The sequence below is a fragment of the Corvus kubaryi genome, unplaced genomic scaffold, assembly GCF_017639235.1.
Source record: "Corvus kubaryi isolate FWS band 111438036 unplaced genomic scaffold, C.kubaryi_AGA036_p1.0 split3-73, whole genome shotgun sequence".
Taxonomy (NCBI): domain Eukaryota; kingdom Metazoa; phylum Chordata; class Aves; order Passeriformes; family Corvidae; genus Corvus; species Corvus kubaryi.
Window position 1 is genome coordinate 38,575,770 of NW_024582091.1, and position 15,821 is coordinate 38,591,590.

The window sequence follows — 15,821 nt, forward strand, 5'->3', positions numbered from 1 at the left end:
AGATGCATATAATATAATAATTTAAGTTAATAATTAAACTAATTCAGGTGCAATCATCAAGTGATTTTTGACTCAGATTCTTGACCTAGCTGCTGATATTGTAGTTGTGCTGAAACCTTTGGATGGGAGCAGGTACACAAAATAGTGCTGGTTTTTTTTGTATTCCTTTGTGATGTTGAAAAATTGATTAATTTATCAAATAGCTTTTTAATTTTTCAAGGTAAAATACCCAGTAACTTCAGGTTGATTTATGAGAAATTCCCCCATATCCTACTAATTCTGCGACTTTCCAACTAGGAGAGAGGGCAGTAGATAAAAACATTTTTCTTTTGTCTATCGGTTGTTTTCAAACAAACAAGATTTCTTTCTGACAACCTGAAGCAGTGGATGAAGCTTAACCTCCCTGAAAGAACTGTGCTTGTGTTTTTTTTTTTGCTATCAACAGACCAAGTTCTGATAACAGGCGCCACAGCATGCGGGAGAGGATGTCCAGTACCAACGAGAAGGGGAGCCTGTCCATGGAGTCCACCAAGGAAACGCGGTACTGTGCTGTCTGCAACGACTACGCCTCAGGATACCACTATGGGGTCTGGTCTTGTGAGGGCTGCAAAGCCTTTTTCAAAAGGAGTATTCAAGGTAATAAACAGTTCAAGTGAGTCACCTTTACTCTTTACGCTTGAGGAAACTGAAGATACTTGAGATTGCAACCCGAGTCCGGGACAATTACATTGATTGTGTTTTCATTAGCAGTTGTTGTGCTCTCCCACATAGATTTAGCTCTGTGTTTGGTGAATGCTTCTAGCAGATATACAATATGTTATTTAGTCCAACATTAATGACGGAAGGAAAAGCTTTTCTATGTTGTTGTTTCTTTAGGTATATCAGACCATGGTAGCAGTGAGAAATTTAATTTAAAAATCCATATTGGATCAAGATGCACTATTTCAGGTTATGCATATCTCTCCTCCAAGGCATTTTTTTTTTCAGAATTCCCTGTCAGATGATTAATTCCTGCTGATTGATTTATTAATCTTAATTTAGTGCTCCATTAGCCAGATGGTTCAATCCAAATCTCAACTCCTTAAAGATGTCAGATGTCTTTTGAGAGTGAGTATTGAAAAGGAATATTTCCTTGATGAAATATTATTTGTGTCTGTCAACAAAGCAGGGCTTTGAACTGCACACAGAATGGTTTAGTTCACAGTCTTGTCATAGTTAAAAAGGCTAGTGGAGTAAAGGGCATCTAACAAAAACAGTGTTAGTTACTGTGACAGAGATGATTATTTAAATGCCTGTCACTTTGTGGAATAGATGGGTTTTTTTGCTTTGTTCAACATCTTTTAAACTGAGTAAGAAGTAACTATAATTCTACTGAAAATACAGGTACTGTTCAGTATCTAAGTTTTAGAGAAGAAAATAAAACAGATTTCTTCCTTTTCAACAGAAAACTTGTAAAGTGCTGTGCTTTATTTAGGTTTCTATAGTTTTTAAAATCTCCAGGTGATACATAGGCACAAAAATTTCTGTTGCTTCTTTTACTGAAGTAAACATAGTATGGAACAGTTTTACCTCATATCACAAGGTGTGATTTTTGCCTGTTTTGTTGCATGACTAGCACTGAGGTGAGTTAAATAATACTTCCAGCATTCAGCTCAGAATTTTGCCTGCCTTGAAGAGAAAAAGTAAAAGACTGGCTGAAGGGTAGACATTGATGGAATTATTTGAATGTTGATGATTAGTCAATAGTTAGTCGTATTTCTGTTTGTCCAGACACACTAAAATGATTTTTAAAAGAGTAAGTGGTTAAAACCAGAGGTCAGTAATAAGCAACACTGAATGGAGGAAGGGTGAAATGCTTTTTTCTTCACATCAGAGTGATTTACTTTAACTTGCAATGTCAGAACAGCTCCCTTATTGTGGGTTTTTTTGTTATTTTTCCTTTTCACTTCCCCTGACCAAATCAGGATTATTCTTAGACTTTTGAAATTATGTCCTTGTGCTTGAACTGAACTGAGTCACAACAAAGTGGAAATTGAAATAGCTTTAAGCAAGAGTTATCAAGTAATTGTACAGCACAGATCTTCAGCTTTTGGCCATTGTGGAAGAAGAAATGAATCTGTTTACTGAGCTTGTGCTGTCAGCACTTGGTGGTTTTGCCCTGGCCTCCTCATGGACAAATGTTGTGGTCCACCACAGTGGATCTGTTATCTATTTGTGCTATGCTAAAGGCTAGTTAGTAAATTCGCTTCTTGCTACGTATATATATTTAAGGTAATTTTTAAGTAGGTAAGCTTTTAAATCTTAAAGCTTAAGTTTCCAGTACCCCATAAAATGTCTTTCATGACCTGTAAGTCACATTTGCTCTAATTTAAGCTCCTTGCTTCTTGCCCTATCCCCTGTGGGCACGACGAGGGCTTATTACAACAACCTTTCACATAGTTGAAGACTGTTATCATATCTTTTTTCAGTCTTCTCTTTTTTAGACTAAACAAACCAAGTTCTTTCAGTAGAGCATGCTTTCTAGACTTCTGATCCCATTTGTTAAACTCCTCTGTACTTTCTCCAGTTGATCCACCTCTTTTGAGATTAAGTTATCATAAAAAATGACATCCACAAATATAAAAAAATAATTCGAGGACATGAGTACTTATGAGAGAATTGTGATCATTTGATCACAGATGGCATGAAAATCTGCTGAAGAATGTTTAAAGTCATAGGTACCCAGTCATGATGAACTAAGGTAATTTTTGAATTTTCTACTGGATTTGGAAGAGATCTCTATTTCAGCAAGTACATGTTCTCATTGAACATGTGTCCAATTGATGAAAATGAAAGTAATTTTTAGATTGAGAATAGATGCAAAAACATGCATGTACCTGCAGATGATAATAATTTTAAATATGTAGTGATCAGGTAGTTAGGAATGTATGCAGGTGTATTTATAGAAGAATATGTGGACTAAATATTATTGTATATATTTTTGACTTCTTATGTATACTGCATTGTATATATGCTCTGCATTCCTAAAATAAATGGGAAAAATTTCCTGCCAATCATATGATTAAACACTGTTGAGGTTCACAGAACTTTTTAGTATGAACAAAAATAAACCAAAATGCTTTAAGGAAAGATTTTTGTTGTTTCAGCAAAGATAACTGCGCTACTTTGTTCTTTGCTAACCTGTATTTCTCATATATGTGTATAGATGCAGAGATGATCATTTCTGTACTTCTCATCAGAGAATTGCTGTAATGAACCTTGATGTCCCTGCTAGACTGTAGTCAAGTATTCTATCTTGTTCTTAACAGAACCACAGGAAAAAGTAAGGACAGACACAAACAAGTTGTATGTGGTAATCAGTTTCCTCTGTTACTCTCAGTGATATCTGAAGTATCTATATTTACCTGTATAAGTATATACTGAAATTTTGTGAAAACTCACATCTGCATTGGAGCTTACCTGAGGTGACAGTAAATAGTTTCATTTTTATCCAGGGGATCTGGAATGTTCCTGGTGATATTTTGTGAGTTTTAAATGCTAAGGTGTTTTTCTTTGTTGTCAAGAAGTTAAAGCTTGAAAAGTAATCTGAATTAGAAACTGTCTCAATATGTGCAACTTTTCAGTTTTGTTTAAACAACAGATGGTTTGTGGAAAACCTCAACTGCCTCCTGAAACTATGTCAGTCTGTTTTGTTAGTCTATGTCCCCAAAGTGATTTGGGACCTTGTTTTGAGAAATCTCAGTGCAGAGTGATATTAAAGTACAATCTTTCACGGGAGAGGAACGTCACAGGACACCAAGAATACCATGTTGCTTGGTGACAGTGCTTTACTCTTCACCCAGCATATGTAGTCTTCAGGAGTGTACTTTGGTCAAGGGAGTTCATTTCAGAAGCATGACAAGGAGCCACAGCACAGCACACTGTACTTCTCTACTAAAATACTTACCAATTTTAAGACCAAGAAGGGCCATTAGATCTGTAGTTCTGTTCTTCTCTTGATATAAACTTTATATGCTATCCATCTACACAGCCCAGTAACTTGATGGAGGTAAATATTTTAGAAGGTGCCCAGACATGATCTATGGGCTCAAGAGTTTTCTTACAATGATGGTTTATTCTGATTTGTCTTCCCATATACTAAAAATTTACCTTTCTAAGGTGTGTTACATTGGCTTTTACATCACTTCCATGAACCAGTCTTAGAAACTACTGTCTTTCTCCTGTGGAAAGTTCTTATAAGTTGTTATCAAGTCAATCAAATCACCTTGATATCTTAAGTGAACTAAAAGGTTTCAGTCTCCTGCTGTATATCTTTCTATCTTCTGAGTCCATTATCTTTGCACCTTTACTCATTCCCGCACACCCATAACAGCCTCTCTAAAATTTGGATGTCAGAATTGGATGATGTATTTCAACATGAGCCTTACAAGTGCCGTTTACAAATTAAAAATCCCCTTGTGACTCACACATTCTTTCACCCTTCTAATTCCCTTGTTTTTTGGATAGCCACCAAGCCTTATGAGACAGGAAAGAATTACTCATACCACCTCTGACAAGCATCCAGAAAATGCCTACATATGGGTGTCTGCAAACCCTGAGGGACCACAAGGGATTCAGAACAAACCGGGGTAAATCCTTACATTAGAGGGTATCTTGATCCCAGAACTGCTGCAGCATTTTATAAATCCCCAATTCTATTTCCTCTTTGTATGCCCTTCTGATGTTTTTCAGGTGCATCTTCTCTGCTTTTGTTCACAGCTTTAGTTCATATCTGGGATATTTCACATATAGTTAGTTAACAATTGCTCCATGATGGGAGGAATTACCAGAATAGGTTGGCTTCTGAGGATGGATGAATAGCTGAGGAATTCCAGAGGCCTGCCTTTAGTGTCCTGATCACAGAGATATAAAGGTCTCTGAAGTGCAGGAATTCTTGAAGCCGGGAAGTATTTTGATTGTGTGGCTTGAACCTGGATTTTAATTAACAGTTTTGCCTTCTGACCATCAAGTACAAGGGTTTTGGCAGTAGACTTTGAGTGTTATCAATTGTTTTAACTTCACTGCAATGGAGCTGTACTTTGTTGAAAGTATGTAATGCTGAGAGGGGTGGTAATGTATATGTATTTTCATCTTTGAGAGCATTTTACTGGTAAAACATGCTAGTAAGTGAGTGTTTAGGTAATGGTGAAGTGCAGCAATTGCAACAGTATCAATTTGGGAGGTTTCTGAGATCTCCCCTTTAATTTTCCATTCTTGTCTTCTGTTTTGATGGTATTTTTGTAATCTGTTTTATAACAGCTCAGATCCTGCAGCCAAGAAGGCAGAAACTCCCTAATAAGACTGCTTGTACACTGGTACTATGAGCTGTCAGCCAAACTGCAGAACATGAACCTCAGTGAGACTAGCAGAGGTAATCACAGCCAATCAACAGGGAGCTGCAGATGGACATCTGGTCTCAGAGTGAAAAACACATGGTTCCAGTTGGAGATGGCTGTTGGAAGTTTGAAGGCTAGAAAATGTGGATTTGAAAAGTTTGCCTGGGTTTAGCTGTCATTGAGACTGCTCTAACTACTGGTGGTCAGCCAGGTTCTTCTGAAACTTCTTTTGATTTATTTTTGTGTGTTTAGTAGTTTTTCTCCAGTGTCCCTCAAGTTAAACACATGCTCTGATTGCATTTTTTTTGCTCTGATTGCATGCTCTAACATATATTTTTAATTTCAGCAGTCTAATTGATGGTGATCTTGTTTCAGAAATTTGAGTGCTTTTGAAAGGCAAGAGTCAATATCTCTTTTTTCCTAGTAAGGCAATTTTGAATGCAGTACATTTCTAGCAAATTTTAAGTACTGCATTCAGCATGGGTGTGATAGTGGCTTAAGATGTTTGTATCCAGGATACTTTCTTATTTTTCATGGCCCAAATAAATCACAGGGCTGCAATGGACCTTGAGCTCTAGTTCATCTTTCTGTCCTGTGATAGGATCAACTTCTACCAATTCCTTATATATGTTTATTGAACTGCTTCTTAAAACCTGTGACTTGATCCAGTGTTTTATTCTCCTTATCTTTGAAGGCTACTAGGAAATTTGAATCTTCCTGCCTGCAGGTTAAGGTCATCACTTATTTTCCTGCAAATCATGCTACAAAAAAAATTTGTTCTCTTTCTTTCTGCAACAACCTTTAAAGCATGGAAGACTGCTCTCACACTTGAAATAAAAATTATTCTGTTTTACCTAACCTGAAGAAACATGGTTTATTCAACATTTTCTCATATGTCTTGTTTTCTCCACTTCTAGTTGCTCTGCTTTGGAGGTTCTCCACTTTTTACTGTTCTCTTTTTTTCTTGAAGCATGATTTCCTTCAATATGGTGTTTAACAAGTACTGAACAGAGCGGTAGGATTACCTGACAAGCCCATCCATCACACGGTATTTGTCTATATCCACCAAACCGTAATGTTTGCTTTATTTACAAAAACATGATCCTCATAATCAATGTGTGATGCAGAATAAATTCAGGCATGCTTTTCTGGAGAAGAAACAACTTATTTTCCTTATTGTTTTGTGCATATGATTACTCCTATTTTAATGCAGAGATTACTACCAGTCCTTTGTACTTTGGACTTTTGTGCTGATGTTTTCCTGTGTGCTACCTCCAGTTTGCCAAGGTGATTTGGAATTCTTATTCCGTACTCTTCTGCCATTTATTTCAGACTGGCTAGCAGAGTAGTCTGGCCTTTCCTCTGTCCTTCTAACACATAAAAATGTCATCTACAAATGAATAACAATTAATAAAAGAAATACTCCAGATCATTACCTATTAGAGAGGAAAACACTACGTATAACTGGATTCGGGACAGACACTATGGAGCCTCATTCAATGTCAGCTTCCATTGCAGCTGTGAACTCTGATAGCTCTTCCCTGAGACTGACTTTCTGAAATCATCTGAACTATATTTTCCTAGCTGATGTATGACGTGTCAATCTAGGCAATATTGAAACGCTTTCTGAAGCTAGGCAACACACATTGCCAGGGAGTAGAGAACTGACTGTTATCTGATTTTATAAATGGTCATTCGTGTTTCGTCTGCCAAATCCAAAGCTCTTCCCACTTCCTAGACAGAATACCTGGCTTTTAGAAGCTGTTCTTAATGTATCCTGCATTATCACAGTTAATGTTGTTTTACTTCCTCTGGAATATGACTGTTGTGCCATATCAAGCAAAAACAACAAAAAATTAAACAGTATTACATGTTGCAAGTGTTTAATGAATATTTCATCTGAAGACTCACATTATTCCTAGCTGAGGACTGAGCTTGTCAGCAATTCAAAATATTCTGATGAGGAAAAAAAAGCACTTTGCATTTAAAAACTACAAGAGAACATAAAATTTTTGTCCTGCAGGAAAGTGCTAAACTGTTCCACTTGCTTTTAGGGAGTGTGACAGGTAAAACAGCTATTACCACTCTAAAATGGGGCTAGAGATTTGCAGAACAAGAGACTAAGATACCTTGGTTGACCCTTCTGATTATAAAATGGATGACTCTTCATACTACAGAGTATGGATGATGTTAGGGTATGAGGGAGCAAACCAAGGATCACAGATATAGATCAGTAAATTAAAGAAGAATATAACTAGATTTGGCTTTGCAGCAGAAAGCGGTACATGGGAAGAAAATGGTCTTTTTTTTGGTCAAAATACTGGAGTCAAAGAGTAGTGTAATAATTTAACAAGCCAGCTGTCACCTCTACTGAGGTTTCAGTTTCACAGACTTCAGTGCAGAAGACTCACGGTGCTTAGAGATGCCCATGTCCACTGCATGCTCTGTGCAGTGAGAATCCTTTATTGCTCCCCTCCTCCTGCCAGTAAAATAAAAATACCAACAATTTCCTTCCAAGGGTACTGTGAGGATAACTACATTACAGGTCCTTGAAAAATGTATGATAGCAAGAACCATTCAGATACTGAAGATCCAAACCTGGTGTTATATCTGGAATAAAAATAGGGAGTTACATTAATTTTTTTGTTGATAACAATTGATAGTATTTTGAGTACACAAGAGCAATTTGCAATATTTTTTGCTTCTTAGGCTCTTTATAATAGTTGTGGGAGTTTTTTTTAGTGGATTTCTATCCCTTCCCATTTTAGCTCAAATAAACTGGGAAGCTAAAAATACAAGAGTTTCATTCAAAGTCTATGGGAATAAGATGGCCATGACATGCCTATAGCTCTCTCTGAAAATGCTTTTTGTCTCTGGAGAGATCATATTGAAATGGTTGTGAGTAATACATTGTGGGAGTTTTTCCCTTTAACACAGCTGTTGTTTTAATCATGTGCCAAGGACTTAAAACAATTGTGATTTATCAGCTAGGGAAACAGAAACTTGATGTTGTACTCCTTGCCAGATTTTGTGTGATTGGATGAGTATTTTTGTCTGTTTTTATTTTTCATGAGGAAAAAATATACTTTCTATTTTGTTACCTTTTCTAAAATTAGAAAAATTTGATTGGGGTAGAAGTAGACTATGTACATGGTATCATAATCCTGAAATAGTAGATGAAACACCAAATTAAATTACAAGATAAGGACAATAATGAAAACTTCAAAATTATTTGCTTGAGTAGAAAATACAATTTTATGGTTGTAGATTTATAAAGTTAAATAGTGGCTTTTATTCAATATGTCACCCTTTCTCAATATATAAATTCATGCATTATTATAATGGTGAGATGGGAGCAGGTTTGGTGCCCTCATGCAGTGCCCATTCTCCTTCTTTCTTCATTTTTCCTGTTGATATATGGAAAGATTTAAGAAAAGGTTGGTATCATAATCATTTGGCTGGAATTACCTGCTCATGTGAGCTGTTACAGTTACACGTAAGGGAAGACAAGAAGATTCCACTAGAAGGCAGACACAGTCTGGGAGCTCCATGACACAGCTGAAAGACATAACACAGAGTATATAAATTTTAATCTTTCCTCCTTTCTCACTAGCTTCTTAGGCTCTTTATAATAGTTGTGGGAGTTTTCTTTAGTAGAATTCTACCCCTTCCCATGTCAGCTCAAGTAAACTGGGAAGCTTCAGTGGTTCTGTGATTAATCTGTGTCAATGCTCTCAGGGTCATGGTGTGATAGTTGGGACTGTCCTGTGCAGGGCCAGAAGCTGGACTTGATGATTCTTGCAGGTCCCTTCTAACTCAGGATATCTCATAATCTTTCTTTCTGAGGTATGCAGAAAAAGAGGACTTCCTCACTGGATGGAAATGAAGTATGTTTTACAGCCTTCTAGGCCCTTTACTGCCACATGTACTAAAGTTTTGCTTGTTTAAAACCAGGAAGAAGATTAATCTTCTCAGCCATTCTGAGTAACTGCTAAGAGAACCCAAATTCCAAATTCAAAGACCTTGTCTGAGAGTAATTAAGCTGTGAATTTGAGTGTCCATGCTTATAAAAGATTTAGACATAACCTTCTGTTCTTCTGTGAACCTCTTAGGAAAAAGTGATATTTTAAAACCAATCAGTGCAGTTTTATTGGGGCACTTTAACTTAAAAAAGGTGTTACTTTTTCTTCTACAGTCAACATTTGTTTTTACTAGGTTAGCCAACGTAATGTCCAAGTGCTTTTCTTTTTTCTTTTTGTTTTTAGGTAATTCTTTCCAAGGTTTTGCTTTTAATCTCCAGTCTTGTTTGGCACCTTAAGGTGTGGATAAAGTCTGCAGTTTAGCCTTCTTTTCCTTCCTTTCATCCTAGCTGACGTATGAAAATTTTGCTGATATCACTGTCAGATCATAGAAGGATGTGGTGCTTCCAGAGGTAATGGCTAACCTTATTCAGATAGATAAAGAGCAGTTTAGGAAATATGTGACATGAAGATTGAAAATAAGAGAATAATGAAAGGAAAAGCATATAGTAGTAAAAGGATAATAATTATTATTGGCTTTGTTCAAAATGCATGATGAGTCAATTCAACGACATCAGTTTAGGCATCCTCATCCTCCTCCCCTCCACTGTTGGTCATTATCGTGCAGAATGTCACATCTAAAGTTAGTGCTATGAGAAAAGGGTCTGATTTTTGCACCCCATTCTGGAGAGACCTTAGCATATCCTGATGTGCTATAAAAATACTTAGTTTTATTTTTACTGTTTTAAAATGTGCAATTCATGAGTTGCAATAAGAAAAACAGACCACCCCTCCCCAAGTTCCTCCAATAGCTCAAATAGACTCTTCCATGGCAGCTCATGATGGTGCAAGTCATACATATGGGGGATTAAAACTAGGGGATTCACCCTGTTAAATTCACTGCCTTTAATTTTGTGCAGGTTGTCTGATAATTTATTTTTAAAAAGCCTCAATAAGATCACAGCATCCAAGTGACGTCTGCTTCCCTCTGCAAGTATCAGTGATCACTGAAGACATTTCTTCCTCGTGGTATTTCTGTGATACCAACTCTCAAGTGGCCTATTTACCCTCTCTTCTAGCATGTATTATGCTTTGGATATCATGAAAATAAAAGGCAGGGCAGCTGGGCACCTGTTGATGTGTCCCATTTCAGAAATCCCTTCTAGTAGGTCAGATTGATTGGAATCACCTTAGCCAAGAGATGAGCTTTAAGCATTAGATAAAAGGTCAAATAGCTAAAAGACAATTCAGCTTACATCAAGGTTACTGAGTTCTATACTATTTCACTTTAAAGTAAAACTTGGTTTTGTAGATTACCTATTCCTTAATTGTGTTTTTCAGCCTTTTCTCTTCCATGTCACCCCAAGCTAGACTGCCTTAGTCTGTGTCTGTGCCTTGCAAAGGAAACTTCTTTTTTCACTTCTAGCAGCTAAATGCTTGAAATCTGATAGTATTGTGGACAAGGAGGAAAGGTTCCTGACTTCCTCCTTCCTTTCATTTCTTTCTTCTTTCCTGATTAATTTGATAATAGTTTTTACTGTATACTCAAATTATCAAACATTTTCTGCTGGTTGCTTACATATTCTCCCATCTCCTGAAGGCATGTTGGTCAAACTAAACCAAAAATTAAGAGAAATAATAAATGCATTATCTTTTTCCTAGATTAACGGGAATTGTGAAAGGCTAAACAATGATGTTACTATGACACTCATAATCTGAAGAATGCCCCTCACACACAGATCTTTCTTTCTTTTTGAAGGCAAATTTTACATTCTTTATTCTGTGAAGTCTATCAAGCACTTTGAATGACCAGTGTCTTGTTGAAGGTGCAGATCATGTGCATGAAAAGAGAATAATTATGGTAACATTTAAATGGCAAATTCATGATAAAACTCTTCAAAAGGAAAAATATTACCATATGAATGTAGGAACTGTAGCTCTATTACAAATAGGATTATTTTACCTACTATTCTACAAGTCAAGTGCTTATTTCCAAGCACTTGCGGTTTGCACAAGGAAATACAGATTCAGAGTCAAGGAGAAGGTTATCACTCACATAAGCACAGCAAAAACAGGATGGCTGCCCTAATGATACTGATTCCACTTGATTTTTGGGTTTTGCATATAGTCACCTCTGTCATCTTTCTTTTTTTTTTACCTTTGAATATTATGAATGTCAGCCAGTTCACAAAGGTGGTAAGCATGTTCTCAGTTTCGACCTAAGTGGTAACATTTATCTGCTTATTTTAGAGAGACCTAAATGATGTTCTGAATTATCAGCTGATTTCAAAGCCTACACTCATTCACCCTGTGAATTTAACTTTTAACTTCATGAGGAAGAAGATTAGCTATTCTTTCAAAGTATTCCTTTGTTTTTAAAAAAGAGTAATTAAGGTTTTCCATCTTTATCTTATGCAATTTCCAAAGTTGGCTAATGAAACAAGCCAGGTGGTTGAGGCCAGGTGCTACAATATTCCACTGCTGCTTAGTGTGACTCAATATAAGTGTGTTTTGTTAAAAATATGACTTTCTTTTCCTGGTCCTTTTCCCTGTAGATACTGCATACATGGTGGAGGCTGTTTTCTTTCTGACTTGATTTTTTTTGTTTCCTTACATGTGAAAGGTTCTGAATCAGATACAGAACAGTCTGTATTCTACCAGAGGAACTGAAAATTAAAGTGTTCTCTCACGGTGCGTTGAGGTGGTGGCTCAGTTGTACCTTTTTACCGCAGTGCTGGAGCAAAGCATGTGGATACAGACTTTTCCAGTATTATGTCGTTCTGTCGAGTAGACCGAAAAAATAATAATTCTCTGCATTTGAGACAGTGCATAGTCATCTGTCTCCCTATTAACAAGTTTACAGTTTGGCTACTTATTTTGATGAGATCCCAGTTATGCAGCATTAGAGAGCAGATGTTCCGGTGTAATCTGATAGTAATTTTTACTCTATTTTCTAATTTGTAGTCAAGGATAGATAATTTGATGAGACCAAGGCTTCTGTCTAACCTCCACCCTACTTTACCTCAAGCTGATCCCTTGACCTCAAAGAAAGAACAAACAGTTCTGCAGTAACTTCTTTTTTTTTTTTGCATGTGTGTACTGTACCTTAGCTGTGTTCACATGAATACAGAGCACCAATGAGATAATTCTGAAGAGACTTTTTCATCCTTGCTAACCTTTGTCAATGGTTGGAAAATAATTTTATAGCAGATTTAAGCACTCATTTTTTAAGAGCAAATTGGAATAGAGGCTTTTTGGCAGTAACAAAAATGGTATGCTAAAAATACTTGTTACGAGAATTGAGATGTAGAGAGTAGTAAACGAGGAAGATGAGCTCTGAAGGAGAAGATACCAGTAACAAGCTTGGTTTCAGCATGTGGTAATTTTAGAATTTGTCATGTCAAAAGGTTTTTGCACATATCAATAGATTTGCAGCTGGGATTAGCAACTGATTTATCCCTGAGGTACAATCAATCATTTGAGCATTGTTGCTTCTTTTTTATGTTGTTGTTTATTTCTTAACTGCCCCAGACTGTGGTAGATAAAATCTTTTGTGCATAGACCTTTTTAATTTTGTAAACCTCATTTTATGCAGTCTATTGGTTAAACATCAGCACAGGCACACAAAACCAGATGGCATTGTATTTCTCAGCCTAAGAGCAAGGAAGTCAGGGCACTTGTTCATATTAATCTATCCTCTTTTGTGGCTACTTTAGTTGTTCACTATTTTAATCAGTCTACAGAAGTTTTTATTCAAAGAACTTGCAAATAAATGTGTGGCATGGAGATGTTAGTTTCAAAATCTGTATCAACATTTTTATGAGAGGTTATGATGGTAACACTACTTTTTTTCCCAAGATGTTATAGTAATTTTTGTTATGTCTGTGTATAACTATGTCCTTACTTTCCCTCTGGTTTTACAGGGCACAATGACTACATGTGTCCTGCTACTAACCAGTGCACCATTGACAAGAATAGAAGGAAGAGTTGCCAGGCCTGCCGACTGAGAAAATGCTATGAAGTGGGAATGATGAAAGGTGGTATGTACACAGCCATCAACAAATCTTTAGCATTGTTGTCTGCCTTCCTGCCTTTTAACTTCCTCAGGTAGCCGATATGGTTTCTAACTAAAGAAGGAAGCCACTGATTTTATTGAGCTGAAGTGTATTAAATAAAAATTATTTTATTAAATAAAAAATGAAAAACTCCCAAATATCATGTTATCTTGTCCAAATTTGCATCAAAAATAACAGGAACATTGATTTCAATAGAATTAGAATTCCTCTCTTACTATTTTTAACTCAGTATTTTTGGTCTCCCAGGCTTCGGATCCTGGTGAACGAAATTTAACCCAAGATTTTGCAGCCTTTTGCAGTTCAGTGTGACGAACATTGGTAGTCTCAAATCAGTCCATATTCATTTAAATAAACTTCTGGATTTGTAATTCTTGTTCTGTGAAACCTGGAAGTGAAAGCTAATTCCTCTGTTTTGGAACTGTACACATATGTTAGATGTGAATTAATTTCATCCAACAGTATTAAAGGCTTACTCATTTTATAAGAACTGAGATAAATGCCACTTTCCTGGAACATGTGTAATAACGATGTCTTCTTGTAGCCTGCTAAAAATTTCAGATTGCTTTTATTAATAGAGAGTAATAAGTAGCTGTATGGAAACCTATATCCACAGGAAAAATTTAGCAAACTAATAAGTGCTCAGAGAAAGGATTAGATCCCATGTCTTTTTTGTGTAAACCAGCTAGTTCAGATTACAGACTGGTTGTCCCTTTCTTTGGCACACCTAACGCTTACTTATGCCACAGAAAGTCTGGAGCATGAGAGAAGCGTAGCTCATCACATTTGTCCTTTCCACAACAAAGGATCATGTGTAAGTCCAGCAAAGGTAGGCCAAGTCTGGAAATCTTAGGAGAAAAAAGGAAAGACTAAAGGAAAACCGGTCAGTTGCTGCACTTTGAGGTTGGATCTGCATTTTTCTCAACTCAAGGATTAGGAAAGAGCTGAGACTGATTTTGTTCATCTCAGTTTTGGGATGCAAGCAGGAGGAAGATATAAAATCTCCTTTTGCTTCTAGAAGTTAAGACAGTAGTTGATTTTTTTAATGAGATTTTGTTTATTGAGCTGAACATCCTGGTTTATGTGGCTAGAACTCTTCAAAGTGTATGTAGTTAATGTCACAGCTATGATCCAGAGAAGTTAGAACTTCAGGTAAGGCAAACTAAAACCAGAGAATCCCATATATGAATATGCCATGCAGATTTAGCTTTGACATATGGCAGATCATAGCTAGGATTTATAATTATGCATTATGTTGATGGCATTACATTTTTCATTTGGCACATTTACATCCAATTGTGCTTACACTTATTTAATTAATAATGCACTATACCAGTTTTATGTTTTTCATATCTCTTCTCTAAGATGCAGGTTCTAATAGGTTTCTGATTATTCTATACGTAACTGTTTTACTCTCATAAAAATTGTAAAGATTTCTCAACTAGCATTTTGTAGATTAAAGTACTCCAAAAGAAATACTGTAATTCTGCCGAAATTTTCTTACAAATATAAATGTCTGGAATCTTTATTTCATACAGTGGTTCTCACTTGAAAAAACTCCTCTGGATTTCATCCTTTCCTTTTAAAATGTTGTAAGATTTCTATAGTGACTGCAGGAACTGGCAGTTCAAAAATAGTTTTGTGGTTGTTTTAGTTGGTTTTTTTTTTTATTTTGTTTGGGTTTTTTTAAGAAACTAAACTCACACTTTACAAAGAAGAAGATCAGGATCGGCATAAATTGTATCTGCTCTTATAGTACTACCAATAATGCATGAAGTCCATCACTGGTTCATAGGCAAGAGTTTTAAAATATTATTTTATGAAGTCTTGGAAAAAAATCTCAAGATCCCTCAGTTACAAGTAATAAATCTGTCATGCCTGCAGATGACTTCAGGGAAGGTGAAATTAATGTAGATGAAGTAAAACATTCAAAGTTCTTCTGGAGTCATTACTAATCCCCTACTGTCCACATAGATATGGGGGGGAAGAAAAAACTTTCTTCTAAATCTAGACGCTTATAATTGTCACATTTCTCTCAGATGAAGATAAAGGTTAAGTGAATATTCTTGCTATGCCATCTGGTTAACTTTTAAGTCACAATGTTTAAAAGTTTGTTGGTTTTTTTTCTCATTTTTTCTGAGGAGAGCTATGAAGATTTTCTTTTAATAGATACAATAGAACTTTTCTTCAACATACTTAAATGATGTAGCTCTGTGGTCAGCTAAAGGTTCACATTGTTCTCTAATAATTCCTAGTTCTTGTGATTGGATCTTTTAGTTTAAATAATCTCCTAATTTTCATGTTGAAGGATTTGCATTTTTTAAGGCATTTCTATCATACACTTGAATATTCAT

The 15,821-nt window shown here is 36.1% G+C and overlaps 1 protein-coding gene across 1 annotated transcript in view; it reads left to right on the forward strand.

The window, feature by feature from the left end:
- Positions 1–15,821, forward strand: part of ESR1 (estrogen receptor 1) — a 163,186-nt gene that overhangs the window by 85,470 nt on the left and 61,895 nt on the right. The window contains 2 exon segments of the mRNA XM_042016491.1: positions 446–636; positions 13,318–13,434. Coding sequence (XP_041872425.1) covers positions 446–636; positions 13,318–13,434 — 308 coding nt within the window.